The 22,130-nt window shown below is 52.4% G+C and overlaps 10 protein-coding genes across 10 annotated transcripts; 7 read left to right on the forward strand and 3 right to left on the reverse strand.

Moving 5' to 3' along the window:
* Nucleotides 1-79: 79 nt before the first annotated feature.
* BJY04DRAFT_207213 (ssDNA-dependent ATPase MGS1) lies at nt 80-2,987 on the forward strand (the record flags this gene model as incomplete). The annotated part of the gene is made up of 3 exons (XM_073713828.1): nt 80-1,576; nt 2,107-2,403; nt 2,493-2,987. 3 exons carry the CDS (start codon nt 80-82, stop codon nt 2,985-2,987), a joined length of 2,289 nt encoding a protein of 762 aa, XP_073571863.1.
* Nucleotides 2,988-3,831: 844 nt separating this feature from the next.
* On the forward strand, nt 3,832-5,584 carry BJY04DRAFT_207214 (putative DNA polymerase iota; the record flags this gene model as incomplete). The annotated part of the gene is made up of 2 exons (XM_073713829.1): nt 3,832-3,879; nt 3,929-5,584. 2 exons carry the CDS (start codon nt 3,832-3,834, stop codon nt 5,582-5,584), a joined length of 1,704 nt encoding a protein of 567 aa, XP_073571864.1.
* A 444-nt stretch (nt 5,585-6,028) lies between these two features.
* admB (ADAM family of metalloprotease ADM-B) lies at nt 6,029-9,049 on the forward strand. The gene is made up of 2 exons (XM_073720582.1): nt 6,029-6,305; nt 6,358-9,049. The coding sequence occupies exons 1-2, from the start codon at nt 6,236-6,238 to the stop codon at nt 8,823-8,825; spliced, it is 2,538 nt and encodes an 845-aa protein (XP_073571865.1). The 5' UTR covers nt 6,029-6,235; the 3' UTR covers nt 8,826-9,049.
* Nucleotides 9,050-9,592: 543 nt separating this feature from the next.
* Nucleotides 9,593-10,690, forward strand: BJY04DRAFT_217745 (SDR family oxidoreductase; the record flags this gene model as incomplete). The annotated part of the gene is made up of 5 exons (XM_073716123.1): nt 9,593-9,634; nt 9,723-9,881; nt 9,957-10,066; nt 10,120-10,442; nt 10,500-10,690. 5 exons carry the CDS (start codon nt 9,593-9,595, stop codon nt 10,688-10,690), a joined length of 825 nt encoding a protein of 274 aa, XP_073571866.1.
* Nucleotides 10,691-11,483: 793 nt separating this feature from the next.
* On the reverse strand, nt 11,484-13,196 carry BJY04DRAFT_217746 (Zn(II)2Cys6 transcription factor; the record flags this gene model as incomplete). The annotated part of the gene is made up of 1 exon (XM_073716124.1): nt 11,484-13,196. One exon carries the CDS (start codon nt 13,194-13,196, stop codon nt 11,484-11,486), a length of 1,713 nt encoding a protein of 570 aa, XP_073571867.1.
* A 195-nt stretch (nt 13,197-13,391) lies between these two features.
* On the reverse strand, nt 13,392-15,216 carry BJY04DRAFT_227498 (putative MFS alpha-glucoside transporter). The gene is made up of 3 exons (XM_073718634.1): nt 14,945-15,216; nt 13,699-14,894; nt 13,392-13,642 (listed from the first exon to the last, which is right to left on the reverse strand). Exons 1-3 carry the CDS (start codon nt 15,099-15,101, stop codon nt 13,466-13,468), a joined length of 1,530 nt encoding a protein of 509 aa, XP_073571868.1. The 5' UTR covers nt 15,102-15,216; the 3' UTR covers nt 13,392-13,465.
* A 727-nt stretch (nt 15,217-15,943) lies between these two features.
* BJY04DRAFT_217748 (uncharacterized protein) lies at nt 15,944-17,128 on the forward strand (the record flags this gene model as incomplete). The annotated part of the gene is made up of 1 exon (XM_073716125.1): nt 15,944-17,128. The coding sequence occupies one exon, from the start codon at nt 15,944-15,946 to the stop codon at nt 17,126-17,128; it is 1,185 nt and encodes a 394-aa protein (XP_073571869.1).
* Nucleotides 17,129-17,909: 781 nt separating this feature from the next.
* BJY04DRAFT_53093 (uncharacterized protein) lies at nt 17,910-18,461 on the forward strand. The gene has a single exon (XM_073720583.1). The coding sequence runs from the start codon at nt 18,011-18,013 to the stop codon at nt 18,350-18,352; it is 342 nt and encodes a 113-aa protein (XP_073571870.1). The 5' UTR covers nt 17,910-18,010; the 3' UTR covers nt 18,353-18,461.
* BJY04DRAFT_187951 (CVNH domain-containing protein) lies at nt 17,936-19,709 on the forward strand. Its single transcript, XM_073711135.1, has 2 exons — nt 17,936-18,702; nt 18,811-19,709. The coding sequence occupies exons 1-2, from the start codon at nt 18,570-18,572 to the stop codon at nt 18,996-18,998; spliced, it is 321 nt and encodes a 106-aa protein (XP_073571871.1). The 5' UTR covers nt 17,936-18,569; the 3' UTR covers nt 18,999-19,709.
* Nucleotides 19,710-19,900: 191 nt separating this feature from the next.
* BJY04DRAFT_227502 (Tannase/feruloyl esterase) lies at nt 19,901-22,128 on the reverse strand (the record flags this gene model as incomplete). Its single annotated transcript, XM_073718635.1, has 2 exons — nt 20,281-22,128; nt 19,901-20,211 (listed from the first exon to the last, which is right to left on the reverse strand). Exons 1-2 carry the CDS (start codon nt 21,511-21,513, stop codon nt 19,903-19,905), a joined length of 1,542 nt encoding a protein of 513 aa, XP_073571872.1. The 5' UTR covers nt 21,514-22,128.
* Nucleotides 22,129-22,130: the final 2 nt, after the last annotated feature.

The following is a 22,130-nucleotide window of genomic DNA, read 5'->3' on the forward strand; positions in this document are numbered from 1 at the left end:
GAGCTGCTGGTTAAATACTAATGAACTTACCATCACAGTGTCCATTTCTGATATTTAGATCGACTGTCGGTGATTGAACATGGTGTCTTGTCCCATTTGCTCGAATCCCGTCTCCTCGCTGAAGATTAACGACCACATCGACTCGAACTGCGAGGAGTTCATCGAAGAGCCAACCTCGAGTGCCGGTGATCCATCGCCGTCCCAGAAAGCGCCAGTTCCCGCATTCTTCCAACCATCATCCACCCGAAAGCCTTCCGCTCAGCGAGATATCAAATCCGATGCCTCTCCTCTCCGAAGCCTTAACGCAAACGGCAAGAGAACTGGGACAGTGACGCAGAATGGCGCCCCCCAACTGGACAATCCCTCACAACAGAGAGAGCCTTCCGAAACTGCTCCGAAGAAACCAAAAGTCAATGCTCTGCAGAGAGCTGCACCACTGGCAGAGCGCATGCGCCCTCGGACACTTGAGGAAGTGTGCGGGCAAGAACTCGTCGGTCCCACGGGCGTGCTGAGGGGCTTGATCGAAGAGGACCGAGTGCCGAGTATGATACTTTGGGGCGGACCAGGAACTGGAAAGACAACAATCGCTCGAGTTATCGCCTCAATGGTTGGAAGTAGGTTCGTGGAAATCAACAGTACAAGCAGCGGGGTTGCAGAATGCAAGAAGATATTCGCCGACTCAAAAAGCGAACTTAGCCTGACAGGGAGGAAGACAATCATTTTCTGCGACGAGATACACCGTTTCTCAAAGTCCCAGCAGGACGTTTTCCTTGGTCCGGTCGAGAGTGGCCAGGTTACGCTCATCGGAGCAACAACAGAGAACCCCTCTTTCAAAGTCCAGAACGCGCTGCTTTCCAGGTGCAGGACCTTTACATTATCAAAACTTACAGATGAAGATATCAGATCAATCCTAGACCGTGCTCTCGTCACGGAGGGACCAAACTACTCGCCTTCTGCTCTGGTGGACGACGAGCTACTCGACTATTTAGCCAAATTCTCCGACGGGGATGCTCGGACCTCACTAAACCTGTTAGAACTAGCGATGAACCTGTCGAAACGGCGCGGAATAGAAAAAGAGGAGATCAAGCGTGCGCTAACAAAGACTCTTGTCTACGACCGCGCTGGAGACCAGCATTACGATACCATTTCTGCCTTCCACAAGTCTATACGTGGTAGCGACCCTGACGCATCACTTTATTATCTCGCTCGTATGATACAATCAGGAGAAGACCCTCTCTACATCGCTCGACGTTTGATCGTCGTGGCTTCGGAGGACATAGGACTGGCCGATAACAGCATGTTATCACTCGCAATCTCGACTCATGCAGCAGTGGAAAGAATCGGTCTTCCTGAAGCGCGGATCAACCTTGCGCATGCTACAGTAGCCATGGCGCTGTCTCCAAAAAGCACGCGAGCCTATCGAGGTCTCAATAATGCCTTCGCGGCGTTGGCGGAGCCTGGTGTTGCGAGCTTACCTATTCCGATTCATCTGCGCAATGCCCCTACGCGACTGATGAAGGAACTCGGATATGGCAAAGAGTACAAGTACAATCCGAACTTTGTGGATGGAGAGGTTGTACAGGACTACCTTCCCGAGAAACTGCAGAATCGCCAATTTCTAGAAGACCTGGACCTGGGGACTCAGATAGACCCCGACCTGAAATATAAGAGATGATGTAGCTGCCAAGGTAGCTTGCTTTAATGCGTGATTTTACCTTTGGTGGCCATCAAGCAGCAGTGCGCAGCGTTCATGCACTTGACCCTTGCTTTATGATACTGATACCCATGCATCTGGAAATATAGATACAATATAGACAATATATCTAACAATGGAATTCATAAGCCACATTTCAGTTCAGAATATAGATTGGTACAGGACCCCAGCCAATCAGAAGTGAGCTCGGTCCACCGCTTCGCGTCGCGTCTCAGATCGAAACTGATGACAACCGCAACAACAGACAATCCAAACAATCACCCCTCACTCCCCACTCGCTCACCTCGGTGCTTTGCGCTTCGATAGGCTGTTTTGATCTCAGTCAAACTGATTTTCTTCTACACGGCGCGACCAATTGCTGTCCGACATCCGCCAACACCCCTTGTCAAAAGCGCAAACACAGTTCCATCGCGATGGCCTCGTCCGGGCAACCGTTCGGGTCGCGCTCCTACAATGCAGGCAAACTTCCAGACCGGTCGCTGAATACGAATGCGATACCCTTCAGCGCCTCGTCTTTCTCTCGCCGTGGACTAGGAGCAACCGGTCAAAACGAATTCGCACCAGAGGCCCCGAAAACAAGCCAGCAAGCTCCACAACAGCAAGTGCATGCGCAATCACACACTTCCCCGCAAGAGTCGAATCCGTTGAGCCGGCTGACGGAAGAGCAACGCGAGGAGATTAACGAAGCTGTAAGCGCCTTCATTCAGTTGCACCTACCGACTCCAATCAGCCGGTGGACCTTGTTAGGCTGTTTTACTGACTCTGGTTTTACCAACAGTTTACTCTTTTCGATCTCGATCGCGACCGACATCTAGACTATCATGAACTCCGTGTCGCCTTCCGCGCCCTCGGATTCACTCTCCCCAAGCAGGAACTTATCTCTCTCCTAACGACATACGGTGTTCCGCGCCCTCAAGTCCAACAGCAAGCCGCAGCCCAACAATCCTCACAACACCAACAACAATCAAAAGCTGCATCTACGGCGAACCCGCAACATCCATCCAATCTCCTCATGCCGCTTTCCGCTTTCCAAGCAGTAACCGCAGTGAAGATCCTCGAACGTGATCCGCGAGACGAGATTCTCCGAGCATTCGAGCTATTCGACGAGGGCGGCAAGGGATACATTGATTTGGAGGATCTCCGTCGCGTTGCGCGAGAGCTAGGCGAGACTGGTTTGGAGGAAGAGGAACTGCGCGCAATGATTGAAGAATTTGACCTCGAGGGTGTTGGTGGTGTGACGAGGGAGGCTTTCGTGAGCATTTGCTGGCAGTGAGCTGGATATTAACGGTCTATGGTCATCTATGGCGAACGGCATACAATGAGCGCATCCGATATTGCATGTTAGGGATTGAGTTGGACATGATTGTCGTGTCTGTGCTCTAAGCTTGATGATTTCTGCTTTGTGACCTTACTTTGGCATTGTTGGGCGCCAATTTCCTGGATTTGATTCTTGTTTAATTGACTGTGGTGCTTATATAGTTTTGGCTGTCTGTTTGAACGTGTGCGTCTCTTAGCTTTGTACTTCCTACAGGTTTAGGAATCTTGGATTTGACTATCTGCTTCAATTGTATCTTTTCTGTAGTCAGGTCGATCACCACAGGCCCAATAAGTGTAGCCATCAGCTGTACTCCGCACTGTTATGTGATTTGTCCTCGTCTCGCCTTGGAATAAATCCTGATTCCTGGGTCATTTGAACACGCGTTCCATCGGAATAAAGTGGACCTTGTAAGAAATATATTGCTGGCATGCTGCACATACCCCGGTTCTAGAGCGCAAGATACTACATCCTCGAGACTCTGAGATGCCTACGGTGGGGTGCCTATCACAAGTACGTCAGCGGACAAGACTCCTATATCATACCTACATTATCCTTTTACACTCTTTCCACCAGCATCTTTCGATAGAACTGTGTTGCCGTCTCTTGTAAAGTCACGTGATACAGCCTGGCACAACACGTGAAGCCATGGCTGTCCAGTGTCAAGCTTCTAGCAGGAGTTACGGAGTACATATCTCTTTCAACTTTCGATATCTTGAGAGGTCATAGGTAACAATCGACCCGGGGCTACCAAGAGGACATGACAGTCTCTATGGGACCTTCTGATCTTATCGATGAGTAAATGGCATCCGCTCCACCAAGAGACGACCAGCGCATAATTCTTCACTTTGTGAGTCTCCCAGTATGCCGCAACTCTCGCGAACTAACCACCGAGACAGGACTATGACTGCTTCTATGCTTCAGTTTTTGAGGCTGAACAGCCAATCTTGAAAACTCTCCCACTTGCTGTCCAGCAAAAGCAGATCGTGGTCACTTGCAACTACGAAGCTCGAAGACGAGGACTGCACAAGCTTCAGCTGATCAAAGAAGCCAAACAAATCTGCCCGGATGTCATTATTGTCTTGGGAGAAGACCTCACAAAGTTTCGCAATGCGTCGAAAGAGCTTTATCTATTCCTTCGGGGATTCGTCTGGGGCGAAAGGGTAGAGAAGTTGGGGTTCGATGAAACTTTTATGGATGTCACGGATATGATTGCTTACAATGTAGCTCTGCTGAACTTTAACGATCTATCTCACTCGTTCTTCTATCTGGACCGTCAAGACCCAACCGTCGGCTTTGAGTTTGATGCTACTGGAATATGTGGTCCTACTTACCCTGACACCAACCTAGACGCGGCCCAATCTACGCTAGAGGCTGAGAATGCTGTACTTCGTACGAGGCTTCTCCTCGGATCTCACCTTGCTGGCTATCTTCGGAGCAAGCTTGAAGACCAAAAGGGCTATACTGCCACAGCCGGCGTTTCAACTTCTAAACTCCTCGCCAAAATTGTCGGCAGCGTGCATAAGCCGAACAGCCAAACAACACTGCTCCCACCATATGCAGCTGCAGAAGACTCCCGATCAAGTAATGTTCTGAGCTTCCTCAATCCGCTGAAGATACGAGCAATTCCTGGCCTTGGCTCCAAATCTTCTCGGAAAATCATGTCCCATGTTATTTTGCAGAAGGAAGATATGACTGACGATCAAGTCACGGTCGAGGACGTTCGCTCATGTCCGGGCATGGGGCCTTCCCTTTTGGATAAGATTCTTGGTGGACCTGGAGCCCCTCGACACATCGGTGTAAAGGTATGGGGTTTATTACATGGTGTTGATAACACCCAAGTTGGCGAAGCTCGAGATGTGCCCACGCAGATCAGCATTGAGAACTCATACGGCCAGCTGGATAATTTCGAGCAAGCCCGGAAAGAAATGGTGACGCTTGCAATCAGCCTTATCAAGCGAATGAGGACTGATCTAACAGAAAGCTACAATGAGACGGAGCTTGACAACGCATCGCAAGGCGTGCATCAAGCAACAAAAACCCACTGGATTGCTCGCCCGCGGACTCTTCGACTATCTACGCTGCCACGGTCTGCTTCAGAAAACTCCCTACGTTTGAATCGCGTATCGCACTCGGCGCCGCTTCCTCAATATGTCTTCAATCTAGAAGACTCTGTAGACGCTCTGGCTGAACGACTAGTCCGAGAATCGACTTGTTCCATGTTCCGCAAGCTCCATCGCGAGAGAACTGGTTGGAACTTGCGCGTGCTCAACCTCGCTGTCACTAATATGATGGAAGTGGCGGGTAACGGAAAGCATAACAGTGGAAGAGATATCGGAAAGATGTTCCGGCGCCAGGAACCGGAGCCATGCTCCCCGCCTGGAGAAAAAGCAGGTACAGAATTGACATCAACCTTATCGGTGGCCCCGGAAGCATCTTGGGAGAGTGACGGAGAGGAGGAAAGCATGTCTTGTGTCCCATGTTCTATATGCGGAGTGTTGATACCCCATTTTGCGCTTGTCGCGCATGAATTATACCACCAATCTGATAACTAATCCAATTGCAGCTGTACCCGCAGCAATTTGACAAAGGATTCGGAGTAAGGCTATAAATAAAAGCTGAAGATTGTTTTGCTGGTGTTTCTGTAAGCGCCCACTAAAGGAGTCCCCATGCGGAGTCTTGGCTCACCCTCACCACCTCCTCCTTCCAAGGTTCTCTTGCACCCTCCTCCTGTCTCCCTCTTCTTTTCGACCTTCCTCCCCTCTTTTAAGTCTCTCTTTTGCCCCTCCATTCCCTCTTTGTTGTTTATCTAGTCCGTCTTTCGTTATTGGCCACTCCTGCCAAGCCGCCTGCGCCTCAATATCTTATGCGCAGTGCGCAGCACCAGCCTCCGTTCCCACTTCTCCGTCTGTCCGCCTCTCAAAAGACCCCCTCCACCGTTAAGGCTGAGTCGGAAGCCGCCGGGTCTGTCATCAGTTCGCTGCAGGGAGTCAGGGTGCTGGGAAATATTTGAGATCCACTGCGACGAGCGACGGAGGCGAATCTTTGTTCTTTCGTTGTTGCCTAGGATTGTCTTGGTATGCGATGAACTGGTCAACCAGACTGGTTTAGTCGCTTTGCCTTTTTCTTGGACAGTCTCCTGTCAATCTCTACCTTTGTTGATCAGCTAGGATTCTCCCTGTGGCTGTTCACTCCATTTCACAACCATGAGACTCCTCAATCCAGTGATACCGCTGGTTGTAGGCGTGCTCTCACTCTTCACAGATGGCGTACAAGGTATGCGCTTTGCCTCTTTATTATCTAGCTGAGCTTATACTGACAGATTCAGCCCGGTCGCAGGCGCCGAACGCTATCCGCCGTGTGTCGTCCCTCGAACAGCCGACGATTAAGGCTTCCTCCAACCGCGTCGATCACCTCTCACATTTCGACATCACCTTTTCAATACGAGATAAAGAGGAACGGATAAAGCTAGAACTTGAGCCGAACTACGAGATCCTCGCTGACAATGCCTACGTACAATACCTCGATGCCGATGGTAAAATACACATGGAAGAGCCCATTCCGCGACATCGCCACCGGGTGTTCAAAGGGAGAACTCTTATCGGAAGAGGAAAGGGGCAAGGGATGTGGGAGCCTGTCGGATGGACGAGAATATACATAAAGCAAGATGGACCACGGCCGCTTTTTGAGGGTGTCTTCAACATTCGCGGTGACAATCACCATGTCGAGCTGCAGTCGACCTACCTCCGGAAGAAGCGTCCACAGGATGTCGATATTCCTCGACAAGACAACGAATACATGGTGTTTTACCGTGACTCCGACACGCTACAGCCCGCCGAAGCACCTTCACACCCGGACCTAAAGCGATCACTGGATGACCCCGAAATTGAGCCCCGTTGGTCCACTGGCGCAACGTGCGGCTCAGATGGTCTCGATTTCAATCGTGATCCTGAACATCCTGTTCTCAAGTCGTTTACTGGTGAGCAGACCAGCAAGTGGGCGGCCATGCCGATTTCCGACCTCTTTGGCTTTGGCTTGAGCAAACGTCAGAACGACATTAGCGGGAACAATGGAAACATGGGTGGGATCAATTTGCAGAATACTATCGGAGATAAAAGTGGCTGCCCCAGTACAATGCTAGTGGCTCTGATCGGAGTCGCCACGGATTGCTCTTTCTGGGAGAAATTCAACGGCAAAAGCGACGTTGAGGATGCCGTTATAAGCATGGTCAACAGTGCGTCGAATGTGTTTGAGGATTCCTTCAATATCTCTCTCGGCTTGCGCAATCTGACCATCACCGAGCGAGCTTGTACCGAGAACCCATCGACCGCTGCCCAATGGAACATGCCGTGCTCGCAGGGGAACCTTACATCACGTCTGGATCTTTTCTCTCAATGGCGCGGACAGCAAACAGACGACAACGCTTACTGGACCTTGATGAGCGCTTGTCCGACGGGCTCAGAAGTTGGTCTGGCCTGGCTCGGACAGCTCTGCAATTCTGAAGTTGGTGAGGGAAGCTCGGGCACCGGGGCCAACGTTGTTGTTTCTACCGGTGGTGCGGAATGGCAGATTTTCGCCCACGAGTCCGGCCATACTTTTGGAGCGGTCCACGACTGCACTTCCCAAGCTTGCAGTGAGAACCAGCAGACCTCGTCGCAGTGTTGTCCTCTAAGCAGATCCACCTGCGATGCGCGTGGTGATTACATCATGAACCCAAGCACTGGCACTGATATCACCGAGTTCTCGCAATGCACGATTGGTAATATCTGCTCTGCAATAGGGCGGAACAGTGTCAAATCGTCATGTTTGTCTGAGAACCGAGGCATTGTCACTTATACTGGTGCGCAGTGTGGGAATGGCATTGTCGAGGAAGGAGAAGACTGCGATTGCGGTGGCGAAGAGAACTGCGGGAACAATGATTGCTGCGACGCGAGCACCTGCAAGTTCAAAAATGACGCGGTCTGCGACGATGCCAACGATAACTGCTGTATCTCATGCCAGTATGCCTCCTCGGACGTTGTCTGCCGGGCTAGCCGTGGCGAATGTGATTTTGCAGAGACCTGCACTGGAAACTCAAGTGCTTGTCCTACCGATACCTATAAGGACGATGGCGACGACTGCGGCGATAGTGGCTCTGGGCTCAAGTGTGCAAGCGGTCAGTGCACGAGTCGTGACGCGCAGTGTGAAAGCTATATGGGCGATGTAGCGGGCACGAACAACACACGTCCTTGCGACGAAGGCCCTTGGCCCATCTGCCAGATGTACTGCCGTGACCCAGATCAAAGTTCGGGCCTGCAGTTATCATGTTTGACCAACAACCAAAACTACCTCGACGGCACCTCCTGCGGCAACAGTGGCCAGTGCCGAAACGGCCGCTGCGTGGGCTCAAAGAGCTGGATTGACGAACATAAGAATATCATTATTCCCGTCGCCGCCGGTGTTGGTGGTCTTATTATCCTTGCCATCCTGATTTGCATTTTCAGGCGGTGTCGCCGGAGAAGATACACCATGAAACCCGTCCCCGCTCCTACGTATGGCGCCTGGCCGCGTAACATGCCCCCTCCGCCTCCATCCCAGCCAACCCCGATGCGGCGCCTGTCGCGTCCATTCCGCCCGGGGTACGGCCAGGTACCGCAGGGCCCGCCGCCTCAGGGACCTTACCCAACTCCGTACGGACCGTATCCATCGCAAGGACCGCCGCGAGGACCGATGCCCGCACCGTACCCTGGCGCGCCGGAACCGAGATACGACGACGGTCCACCGCCGGGATATGTCCAGAACGTGCGGTATGCATGATCTATACATATTTGACATCTAATATATTCCGCTTGGATATTTTGTCTTGCATACTGTTTGGATGTTCGGCGCAGATATAGATCTGTTATTTGTTGTATCTTCTTGCATATCTCGGATATATCTCTCAGCGTTTGTAACTTTTTGTTTTTTGTTTGTGATATTTCTATTTTAATTAGATACCTTTGGGACTCATTCTTGTCCCAATAAGAAACTTACCCAAGAAAGCTTTATCAAGCTAGCTAAGCATCGTAATTCTTGATTACTATTCAACCTGCAGCTGGTAAGCAAGCACAGCACCACTTTACTAGCCCGCTCCGGCCTAGGCAGTGGGAGCTAGCGGTTCAGCCGCCCTAGGAGATTTATGCAAACATTAAATCCGTCAGTGTATAGATTGCAAAGCATTACATGATTCTTAGTAGCTGGGAATTACCAATCAGATGCGTTGCATAGTATCTGTGGACCGGCATTGAGTACGTAGCCCTAACATCGGTGGGTGTACTCCAACACCGCGAGAGACGGTTCTGGATGGACTTCAGCCGCATTGTGTCTGCTGTGTTTGGATCTGGGTCGATTTGCAATGGATAGCGTGATGAGTGCGAGGAATGAACTGGCCTGTTCTGCCTCTTGCATGAACCGGGGGTATATAAACAGTCTAGAGACCCGTCATTGAGCTGTTCATAGTCTCATCCCATTGCCTCTAGAAATCGTCTTCGTCTACAACGACATTTCAAGCAATCCATCAGTGACTAGAGCACAGCATCGCAATAATGCCTTCCTACCTCATTACCGGCGCGTCCCGTGGTCTCGGGGTATGTACTACACATATCTCCTCTCCCCTCGCCTGCCTCTGGTCTATTTACCTCTACACTAAAGTCAGTCTTGCTGATGAAAACACAGTTTGAATTCATCCGCCAATACTCGCAAGACCCGGCGAACCTCGTCATCGGACTCGTCCGCAGCGTAGCAGCCACAGAGAAGAAAGTTGCCGCAGAGTTCCCAGACAGGACCAATATCCATATCGTCCATGGGGATATCACAGATAGGGAGAGTCTGAAGGTTTGTCCTGACCCTCTTTAACCGCGAGGGATATTGTAGTTTGCGGGAGTCTGACAGGATATCCGATGGATACAGCAAGCCGCAGAACAAGTCAGCAAAATCACCGGCTCCAGCGGCCTGGACGTCCTGATTGCAAACGCAGCGTATATCTCTGACTTCTCAGCCTGGGATGGACTGGGTGACCTGTACGTCCCTCTCAATTCTTCCTACCTTTCCAATCTTAACTAACCCCCTCCAGCGCCGCGAAAGAACCCACCAAACTCAACGACGACCTCAACACGGCCTTTGCAACAAACGTCACCGCAAACATCCACCTCTTCACTCTCTTCCTCCCTCTCATTCGCCTCGGCCAGCTCAAAAAGGTAATCACATTGACGACAGGCATGGCGGATCTCGACTTCACCACGCAATTCAACATCGTCGCGGCAGGGCCATACAGCGTCTCAAAAGCGGCGATGAACGCCGTAATCGCGAAATTCAGCGCCCAGTATAAGAGCGAGGGGATACTATTCCTGGGTGTGAGTCCGGGGTTGGTTGATACCAAGGAGGGAGGAGGAGAACGTGAGTCTAGTCCAGTCTTCTGCCGAACCCAACCCTCTAACTTGAAATGAGATGCAGCAACGCCCGAACAAGCAGCCGGCGCAGCGGCCATGATCAAAGCGTTTTCGAACTACGCGCCGGCGTTTACGGGGCCGATTACGCCGGCGGAGTCGGTGGGATACCTGAGGGAAGTTATTGAAAGGGCGCATGTGGAGAGGGGGTATGCCGGGGGGTTTTTGTCGCATTATGGGAATAAGCAGTGGCTTTGAAGAAGTTTTATTGGGGTCGCAGAGCTTCTTTCGGAGATCTAAGGGATGGATGATGATGGAGTGGTGAAGGATGCGCGCTAGACTGACTAATAATAGAGGGGCTGTATGTTCCATATTCCAGTGTAGTATATCGTGTCAACGTCAAATTAGTATTGCTGATCCGGAGCTAATCGAAGAGAGAGCTACTGAGCACTAGATCAGTGCTGGGACCAAGAAGCTCGTGAGCCCTACAAGTATACTCGTTCCTCTATTGTTAGATTCAGGTGGCAGCTATGTGACCGTGCTCATTTGACATTCCAATCCATCATTAACTGGAGCTAGGACATCGACGTTTGGTTAAGGCTGACTGAAGCGTATCACTGCATGCTAGAATCCACCTGAGATGTATAGCGTTGTGTAATGCTGTGCGTTGTACGTATTCTTTAAATGCCATTATTGCTGCAATCCCAAATATCCCTGAAGGAGCTGGGGTATGGTATTTGACAGAAATGATCATATTCATGGGTTCAATGTCTTTCCAGATGCGAGCCATCGCACGATACCCATCGCGAGCCGCCGTTCTAACCTGCAAAGAATTGCAGACTGGATGGCGACTCTGCGCTGCGGCAGCTTCTGGCAGGAAGTATAGCATACAAGGCTAACTATATCGTGCAAGCTGTCAGCAACTGAAGACGATCTATGGACAGCACCACTGTCTTCGGGATCAAGTGCTCGGGCAGCAATATAGAGAACACCCACCACTCCATAGTCAGCACATCCTGGCATCCTGCCCTCAGTCGGCCAGCCACTTGAATCAGTCTCCAGCAAGATGTCCACGACAGAGATCTGCCACCTCCTCCAAGCCATCGACCTCCCCAGACCAGAAAACCAGCATCTCAATCGATTTCTCCACCGTCCCCCTCCACTTCACAGGAAAGGAATCCGCACCAAACGTCCGCGCAATGGCAATTAGAATACATATACTCCTAGCAGACGACCGAATCATCAACCACGTCCCGTGATGACGGTGATAGAAGCCAGGGGAGTTGATCTCGAGTCTTTCTAGATGGGCAGCAACACCCTTCGACAGCCACGCGCGGGCCCTCGGGTTAAATTCCGACTGCCCAAGAGCAAGGACGATAAACGGCCATGTAATCAGCTCATCGACATAGGTTTTCCGGCCTCGGAGAATAAACCGCAGGGAATCTGTCTCTGTCCCTGTTCCACCACAGGTACTCTCAGAAATACTGACCATCGACGGCAGAGAATCCTGCCACGCAACCGACTGCTGCGTATAGATCTCACTAACTCCACAGAGCAGATCTAGTAGCCTTTCCTGCTCATTCTTTCCTTGCTGCATCTTCCCCAAACACGCCGCGAGATCCTTCATCGCCCCCATCTCCAACCGCCACAGCGAAATCTCCGCGAGATAGAAGTACCAAGCCCGCAGCACCTGGTCGTCATGGGTAGGAGTAGAAGGAAGGCTCGGAAACCGCTGCGGCGCCGTCAAGGCCGGGCCAGAGGAGCTGCCGAAATCAGGAAGGCCCAGCTCGAAGCGTAATTCGCACTCGGACTTCCAGCACGACCAGTAGATGCTTTCTTCTGCGGTGTTTCTATTCCCACTATACTCGGATTGAGTCGTGGAACTGTTAATTGATCGGAAAGTTTGGCATATTGCGAGACCCTGCAGGAATGATCGCCATGCGTCGTATGGCCGTAGGATGCTCATTAGGTATACGCCTGCGAAGAATAGACACTGTGCTTCGACGAGACCTGCAGAGTCGAGGACGATCCCCATTCGTCGTTGTGCTGCGTTGAATAGGGCTTGGCCCGTTGAGATCTGTGGTTCCTGGGAGGAGAGCGAGGCGGAGCTAAACGGCCGGATGATTGCCCCGTTCGCGCAGATGAGCAGCGCAAGGCAGGATTCGGCATCCCAGGCTGGGCCGGTGAGGGAGACCCGCTGGACTAAGTTGCGGCTGTGCGTCGCGTCCAGAACGGGGTTCTTGATGTGGACGTATTTGAAGAACGAGTCGAGGTACTCTTGCGTTGAGGAGGGGTTGAGTTCGTCGCCGAGGATTGGATTCGGTGGGAGTGGCTGGCGGGCTTTAGGGCCGGGGGTCTGAAGCAAATGCGATACGGATCTCTGTAGGGCTGGCCATGCTAGGACTGTTTCGAGGTTTCCTGGGAGGAGGCTTGCGGTGGATGGGAGCAGGGTGATTGTGCTTTGGCTGACGGGGCTGGGGGTGATGGGATCCTGGGCATTTCTGGACCCTGCAGGCAGCTGCATCGAGTCAAGTTTCTGCTCTAGCACGCCTAGACGCTCGAGGATGGCGAGGCTGGCAGGGTCGAAGGACGAAGGGGCTGCTGGGTCGGAGATGCATTCGGCGCCGGACTGTTCGCAGAACGAGCAGCGCGGCTTTTTCTGATCGCATTTTGTTCGTCGGGCGCGGCATACTTGACAGGCTGTGACGGCTCGTTTGCGAGGATAGGCTGAGCTCGACCGGTTTGTTTCTACAACTCGTTTCATCTCAACAAAATGTGGGGTTGAGAGGATGGCCAGCAGGTCTGGAGACAGCGGGGAGTGTCGGGATCTCTTGTATATTTATTGGTTATTCGTGCCGGCTAAAGTACTGCATTATCCTGTAGTTTATCCAATCTTATATTAATACGCCTCCGCTAGCAAAAGACGGGCCCGTAGCCGAGGTGCAATAGTTATCCAAGGCACTGGTATATTCGCCTTATTGACCCTCTACCTAGGGCTAGAAAGCTCTCCCTCAGGCTCCATGAAATCCAATCCTACTCCATGCCAGCAGCCGTGTACTTGCCCATCTTCCGAGGTGGCACCCGGTCATGGAACATGCCATCAATCTCCGCGTAGGTCTTCCCCTTCAACTCAGGAATATAGAAAAAGCACACAACAGTCGCAAAGAGAGACAGACCCCCAAAGATAAACCCGACCTTCCCCTTGAGATTCTGTACGCAAGTCTCAGTATGTCCAGTGGGTGTAGGGGAGAATAGGAAATACTAACCCCTGCATCTGGATTCACCATATAAGGCACGGCAAAAAACATAATAATCCCAAAAACCGCCTGCGTAGCCGTCGCCAGCGCCGTCGTTCTCGCACGCAGTAGCAAACTCGAAACCTCACCGAGGAGCACAAACGCCACCGCGCCAATCGTGAGGAAATAGACGAAGGAATAGATCACTGTTAGCGACGCCTGCGCCCACTTCGCTCCCCCTGTTGGAACTAGATCGAGTATGCCGATGAGGAACAGGATTGTTGTGCATCCTACCATCCCACCGAGGAAGATCGGCCGTCGCCCGACTCGATTGACCAGGAACCAGGAGCAGAAGTTGCCTGCGACGCCGCAGGCGGTTACGCCGACGCCGAGATTGAATGCGTTTGAGATGTCGAGGCCGGCGAGTTCGAAGAAGTAAGTAGAGAAGCTGAGGACGAAGATGATTCCGGCGAAGTGCTGGCAGGCGAAGACTCCCATTGAGATCAGGGTGCGGGTTCGGTCCGTACCGCGGAAGGTGGAGAGGTAGCTGGGGGCGGAGAGTTCGCTTTCGGCGTTGACGGTGTTTTGGATGGTGGTTAGCTTGGATTGGATGTTGTAGCCGGCGCCGTAGAGGCGCTGGAGGGTTTGCTGTGCCTCGTCGAGACGGTTCTGGCGGACAAGGTACCATGGCGATTCGGGGGAGAAGATCACGCCTGTTATTAAAAGAACGGAGAAGAGGAGCTGGATGAGAAAGGGGCCTCGGAAAGCCCAATGGTCGTCTCGCTCGCCAAAGCCCTTGGTCACGGCGTTGGAGACAAGCTGTCCGATGGCAATGGCGAGGTTGACTCCCGCGGAGGATAGACCACGGAACATCACCGGCGCGATCTCTGAACAGGTTATTGGGCCGAGCGTGAGGTAGAATCCCACTCCAAATCCTAGAATCAGCTTGCTGACAACGAACGCCGGACGGGTGGTTGAGAATGTCTCGCCGAATATACCACCGGTAACGATCAGGACGCCGATCATCAAGCTCTTCCGGCGGCCGATTTTGTCTGCGATGTAACTGCACATGAAGCCTCCGAAGAACTGTCCGACGGAGGAAATGACATTGAAAGCACTGAGCCAGTGCGCGGGAATCGTCGGGCTTCCCTCGTAATAGTAACCGTAGTAAGCGCGGAAGGCAGGGACGCTGATGATAGCTCCGTTAACCTGCGTGTCAAAGCCCCCTGCTCTTTGTTAGTGGCGAGTTTATGTAGTAGTCCGTTCCTATACTTACACCCCAAGGCACACATGCACCAGAACAGGGACCATCCGATGATCTGGGGGTGCTGTCGGGCGATTTGTGCCAGGGTCAGGCTCTGCTCCTGCGTGGTGTCCTCCTCAGAGGCTGCCTTGACGGCCTCCATCTCGAGGTGTTCAGCGGAAGTCTTCATATTGGTGGTGGTGTTTTCTGTGTTTGTAGCGGTGACTGATGAGGGAGTGAGTTTAGTTTTAAACTTCTGCTACTACAACATGTGTCTGGCAGTAACAGAGTCCTTGAACATCTTCGCTAACGCTTTTTGGTGATACTCCTATGGAGGCTTTAGTCGTCGACAGGCTAAAGGATCTTCATAAGATGCCGACACTCCGCACCCCAATCAAAGGCCTGCTTTCCTGCCGAGATTCCGCACTTGACGCAGATCCTTCGTCGGGGACTGTGCCGATACTCCCCAGAAACATCCCCGGATTGTCGCCCCACGTACCCCGGATTGGCATAATGAGCATGGATGGTTCATCACGAGTATCAGGAAGACACCCTTGTCTACGCATAGACCCTGTCTGCCCTGAGCACCCATCATTGTGGTGTTCCAAGACCTTGGTTTGCCGCCAGCGGAGTATCGGGGACATCTACTGTTCCTGATTACCCAGTGCTTGTGACCCAGTTTCCCATCCATCCGAGAGCTCTTCTTCCTGAATGTCAATGAATGTCAGGGTTAGTGACTTCAGACTCCGCGTGCCACTCCAGACCAATTCAGATACTGGTAAATAACCCGCGAGGCCGTTCGTGAGATCATTTGGTGGCGCCTGTGGGGTGAAGAAGACGGGGAAAAGATGCAGAAAGTCGGGGAAATTTGTGGAGAGAGGAGTATCAACCGGTTAATACTCGGTTCAATAGCTTGAGAAAAGATATTGAAGCAGGTGAGATCTCAGGTATCAGCCTTCATCCTGGAGCTCACAGTCACCAAGCCTACTTCCATCCAAGAAAACGAGTGACAAAACCATTGCATCTTCCACAATGTATTCAAAGAACCTTCTTCGTGGTATCGGGATCATCCAGACCCTCCTACTGGCAACATCCGCAGGCGCTCAAGACGTGCCAGGCCAACCAGCAGAAGACGACTGGTCACCCGCGCCATTCACCGACTTCACCAAGAACATCCTCTTCTACCCAGCAGCCGATGCCGTAAACTGGCACACGCTCTACGCGCGCACCCTCCAACTCCCCGACGAATCTCTCCTCATCACCTGGGAGAACTACCCCCTGGAACCCCCGCTGGTCAACCACCCAATCTGGAAGTCCGACGACGGCGGCGCAACCTGGTACAACTACTCCCAAGTCGAAGACCAGGTCAACGGCTGGGGCATGCGCTTCCAACCCTTCCTCTACACTCTACCCGCCGACTTCGGCGGCTACCCAGCGGCAACAATACTCGCTGCCGGCGTCTCCTGCCCCTTCAGCCTAGAAGGCGGCGTCTGGATCGACCTCTACGCCAGCACGGACCTAGCGCAGAGCTGGACGTTCGTGAGCCACGTCGCCTATGGAGACGGACCGGAGACGATCGCCAACGGGCACAAGGCGCTCTGGGAGCCGTTCATCATCTTATACAACAACCAGATCGTCATCTTCTATTCCGACCAGACAGACCCAGCGCATAGCCAGAAGCTCGTCCACAAGACCACCGACGATCTCCTGACATGGTCGGATCCCGTCCCCGATGCCGCATTCACCCGCCAGAGAGACAGACCCGGCATGACGACGGTCGCTCACATCGAGTCCACCGACAGATGGATCATGACCTTTGAGTGGTGCGGCGTTGGGGGCTGCAGAGTCCACTACAAGGTCTCCGACGACCCGCTGCTCTTCGACGCCGCAGAGCCAATCGAGCTGCACACGAACGACACCTTTACCACCGGCGTGAGCGGGCCGTATGTGATCTGGACTCCGCACCCAGACCGCGACGATGGGTCCGGGCTTATTATTATCAGTGCGACTGATAAGGAGTGGCTGTATGTTGGTGAGGATGATGCGGACCCTGAGGGATGGAAGCGGGTTGAAACGAACCACTGGTCTGCGTACTCGCGGAGCTTGAATGTGGTGACGATTAAGGGTCAGAAGAAGTTGCTTTATGCGAATGGGGGGAATTTTGGGCCGGGGGATTTGAACTCGATTGCTTGTGCGATGCAGCCTATTCCGCGGTAGGGCTGTGTGGCAGATGGAGATGATGGAGCTGAGATGGTTGTGTGTTTGGTCTTTGTGTGATAGGGATGGTTGTTGGATCGGATATAGTGGATTGAGTAGAAGTTAGCTAGGCTCTGAGCTACTGTTAGGTCAAATGGATTGCCCAGGGAGGTATCAGGAAGAACTGCAGCTTAGTGTTGATTACTTATGGTCTAAATTGAGTGGAAGACCAATCGTCATGAAGTTAACCCAGCCATCGATAGTCCTGCTGCTAGAACGAAAGACGCTTTTGCAGACTGTAAGGGTCAAGGTGAAGTAGGGTTGGCCGCTCACTAAGCCCTACTTTGTCCCTCGCCGGTTCCAGAATGGTTCTAGGATGACAGATTGAGCGCATGCATACTCTGCACTGCCTCGTCGTGTAATCCACCTTCTCATGTATGACCTTATCCTTTGTGTCTGTCTTGGAATGGACCGTCTTATCCCTTGTTTAGCAAGCGTCACGATATTCGGGTCCTTAACACTGATACTTGAACTATAGGCCATCTCACTCTATTTATCTTATGTCCTTCGCTTTTGTAGCATTATTTATCTCTATAAAAGGGGGTTCCAGGTGTTATGCCAAGCCCTCACCCAACACGCATGGCCAGGCGAATTGCGTACTCAAGGGTGAAAGGGCCACCTGGCTAATGGCTACAGCATGATTGCCATGTAAAATGACACAAAAACCGAGAAACTGATGTGCTACCCCACGTGCAGCTTCAGTTAGATCGATTGGCGCAGGGTCAAGTCATGGGAGGAACGACAAGACTTGGCTATGCATTAGGGCCATGAATGTGGCGGATGCCTGCCACCCCCGCACTCAATTCCTGTTGACGCTGAGGGGTATTTAAGTTACTGTTGTTTATGGCCAGAAGGGCGGGCCTGTTACTCCGTAGGGCATCAAAGTCAGTTCTTTCACGGGGGTGTAGATTCAACAGCTGGCAAACAGCAAGTCCCGCTAATATAGCATTGAGGAATCACACTCCACAACTCATTTATCTTGCCAGCACGCTCACTGCTCTCACCAGGCAAACCTTCCAATATGACCTGCCAAGGCTGCCAAATGGGACGCCCCGGTCCTTAGCCCTACTGATGGAGTACAAGCCCCACTGTAAGGCTGACTTGCCACTCTCTCATTACTCGCCGAGAATATACCCAGCCCCATTGTTTAGCCACATTCATCATACCATGCATGGAGTCCACTGACATATTGTGGCTGCCTAATTCACCGAGGCTGGTGGGTGGTGTTGGAGTTGAGGAGGTGGTTGAGTTGGAGTGAAGTTGAGATTGAAATCGAGGGGTATTTATACCACCACCTGCACCAGCACCAGCCTTTCTCTCTCAGCCACAGTTTCTTTCTCAAACAAGTCAAATCTACTCTTCCTTCCCTACCCCGGTTCAATCCAGCAAGTTAACAAGCAACATGAGCTTCCATCTCTCCGCCCAGAACATCCGCGTCGAGGACGACCACATCCTCCACGCCGAACTCCAGAACGAAGACGGCGACTGGGTCGAGGCGGAGCTTGATCTGAACCATGTTCTTGGGAACAACGATGGTATATATAATCACTTTACATTCTTACCCCTTCCATACATGTCATGCCATTCACACAGCTCTTCCGTAACTGTTACTATACCTGCAAGACACTAACAGCTGTTGACAGGCCGCTTCGAATGGCACGGCGGCGACTTCAGCGGCAGCGCCGACGACATCTCCTTTGAGCTTGAGGGCGACGACAACGTCCCGATTCTGCGCGCACAGTTGACCAACGGCGACGGAGACCAGGTGGATGCTGATGTTAATTTGGCGGAGCGGATCGGGAACAACAATGGGTCATTTCACTTTGAGTAGACGCGTTGCTTGAGGGTTGGTGCTGTCTGTATCTAGTCTAGGGAATATTGAGACGAGAGATGAATGAACGATCGGTTCAAGTCCTGGTAAGGCGCTTCAGCTAGGTATTGCCTTTGACGATCCGCCGCGAGAGTATAGAGGAATCTCCAGGGCTATAGAGGGGTCGAGATAAGTAGCTACACGGGGTCAACATGGATACTGACCGTACCTTGCTTAGCTATCTTTTGTTCTATCCAAGGTGCCAGCCAAATCAAACCCCTCTCATTGCTTGCGCCTCGTTCTTGTGATTCACATCACATCCCTGTACCTCATTGGCCCAGGCGGCCTGCTAGTTGAGGTCTACCAGGACTTTGGCGATAGAATATAGTAGCTACAGTCGTTTTGTTTGGCTTTGGTCGGTATACGGCCGCTTATCCCGGGGTAATGGGAAACTATCGTCAATTGGTTTCCAATCGACCTCAGTAATTTATGCCGACAGCCAGCCCTGACCGAGGTCTTGCTGTTCAATCTTAGTTCACCACAACAACCATCTACAGCGAGCTCGTAATGAGCACCTCATATTTGCTTACCTTCGAAACTGAAATGCAATTCAAGACTCTCATTGGCGTGAAAAGGAAATTTACGTCGAATTCGTAGCTGAACCCGATGAAGTCTTCTGACCGGTTTAGGCCCTGATAAGTGTAGTATATCTTGAAGGTGACCTTGAGATGGTGATAGCACCGCTCTGCTCTCGCATGCGAAGGCAGATATAAAGCAATATAACTTGTGCATTGTCGAGTAAATCAAAACGATCAAACCAGATCATGAAGCTCCGTAGATAATACATCGAGTAGAATAACAGGGGTTGCTATCACTTAAGAGTATCTTTCATCCATCCATCCCCATCCTACCTCAACTGGACAACTCACTCAGCACAGTAAGTCCCACCATCCTCACCAGCCCTCGCTTTCTGCGGATACGGACACAATACTCCCTCAAGCTCAACCTCTGCCTCAGGGGTATATGTAGCCGGCAGACTCTCTGGCACCGTCCCATTCTCCACCCACGCAACCATACTATCGAATATACTCGACGGATATCCGCCTTTCGTCCCATAGCAATGAGCCATCATCGGTGCTTCGAAGAACCGGTAGTAGTCGTGCACATTGGCATCAAGCGCTCTCACCGACTCGTAGTAAGCGCGGGTGCCTTTGGGAGGAATCACTTCGTCCATCTATAGCAGATGCGTTAGTTACGTGTAATATCGACAGGGTCCAGGTTAAAGTAGTGTGTAAAGACGTACCAAACCATGATAACCAAGCATCTTCCCTCCCCTATCACGAAAGGCAGATAGATCAGGGCTATCCGTGCTATACGCCACACCCCACTGCTGGACGGATTTGCGGAAGAGATGGTCAAATTCCTCATGCGCGAGGCCCGACAAGTTGAAATCCAGATTCTTCTCAACAAAGACCTTCGCCCACTGCATATACAGCTCGTTCGGCGCACCAACACACGTCCCATTAGAACAGTCCGTATCCGCCGCCGTCCCCGACGCCCCCGCCAACACCGTCCCACGCTCAAACCCATACCAGAGAAACTCCCCCTTCGCATCCCTCGCACCAGTCCACGCCGCATCCACAACCGCCGCCGCAGCCTCTGAAATCACCACAGGACCAGACCCCGTACAATTAACCTCCACCCCAACCAGAGAAAACGGATCAAACGCGCAGCCCTCAGGCTCCAGAACAACCCCGTTCGCACGCCCATCCACCAAATCACACTCCTCAACCGCCCTTGTTGAAATCACCTGGATCTCACACCCACTCGGATACACACCCATAACGTCCATGACAACCTGCGGCCACAACCCCCCGATCGCAAACCGCGGCCAGCTAATCGCCGGCGCACTCGCTACAATCCCCTCATATGCATCCGGGTAGTGCTGCGCGAGAGCGAGACCCTGTCTTCCGCCCTGCGAGCAGCCAGTCCAGTAGGAATATGTCGGTGGCGTTCCATACGCGGAGTGGATGATGCTCTTCGCGATGAGCGCGGAGTCACCGAGGGAGAGGAGTGCGAAATTGTGGATTGCGTTGTAGTTTGCGCTGCCGTCGGGCTTGAGGGCCCATGTTGCAGGTGTGTTGCTGGCGGAGTGGCCGCCGTCGGTGGTGAGGGCCGCGTAGCCTTCGGAGACGGCGGCGATCATGGCGTCTGCTGTTGCGGCTGTGAAGCCTGCAGTGTAGCCGCCGCCACCGAGGGCTTGGAGGCGGGTGTTCCAGTTTGAGGTCGGGAGGAGGATGTTGGCGGTTGAGGGGGGGTTGGGGGTGTCGGATTGGGTGTGGGTGTATGTGACTGTTATGTTGCAGAAGGAGACGTTCTCGGCGGTGACGGCGGGGTGGTTGAAGTAGAGGAGTTCGGGGACGTGTTTTGTGATGTTGGAGACTTGGGTGGCGGTTAGGGAGAGGATGGAGATGTCCGGGAGTAAGGGGTAGGAGAAGGCGGAGGGGGTGCAGAGGGAGGGGGGGAGAGAAGTCATGGTGGTGGATGTTCGAGCTGGGTTGTGATGTTGATGTTGAAGGGAGTGTATGGTGGAGGGGGCTCTCTTATATGCTTTTCAGTTATGGTGGCCAAGTACTACGGAGAGGTAGATGTAGGCTGAGCTGCCGTATAGAGTGGCAGTGGGTGGGTTCAATGGCACCGTATAGAATCAGGATCAAGGCGTTCAAACTATAGGAGGTACAAGCCAATTCCACATGTCTCTGTGGAGATTGCCCAGGCGAGCCAATTGGAGAAAGACTACTATACGAAATCCGCGAATCCTTCCAGAGGAACGAATTATAGCCTCACATCCGAACCCTAGCCGACGCACATCTTGACCAAAATAGTACTCCGGGGTTGATAGCACGTATAGAGTACATCCGGAGGCTATGCCCTTGGTTCTTGTTCTTTTGTTCAGGTACATTGGTGGAGACTGAAGAGGGACCACTGAACAGCTTCCGCTAGTACAAACCAACCACTCCAGAAACCGGGTTGGAAGTCCCTACTTCCTTGGCCCATCTAGATCAATTCAAGAAAGGCCGAGCCATTGGCGGGAATACGATACTCCTGGAGGAGTGAGTGATGCGAATATCAAGGTCCTCCAAGTCCACTCAG

The sequence above is a fragment of the Aspergillus karnatakaensis genome, assembly GCF_047715665.1.
Source record: "Aspergillus karnatakaensis strain CBS 102800 unplaced genomic scaffold BJY04scaffold_21, whole genome shotgun sequence".
Lineage (NCBI taxonomy): Eukaryota > Fungi > Ascomycota > Eurotiomycetes > Eurotiales > Aspergillaceae > Aspergillus > Aspergillus karnatakaensis.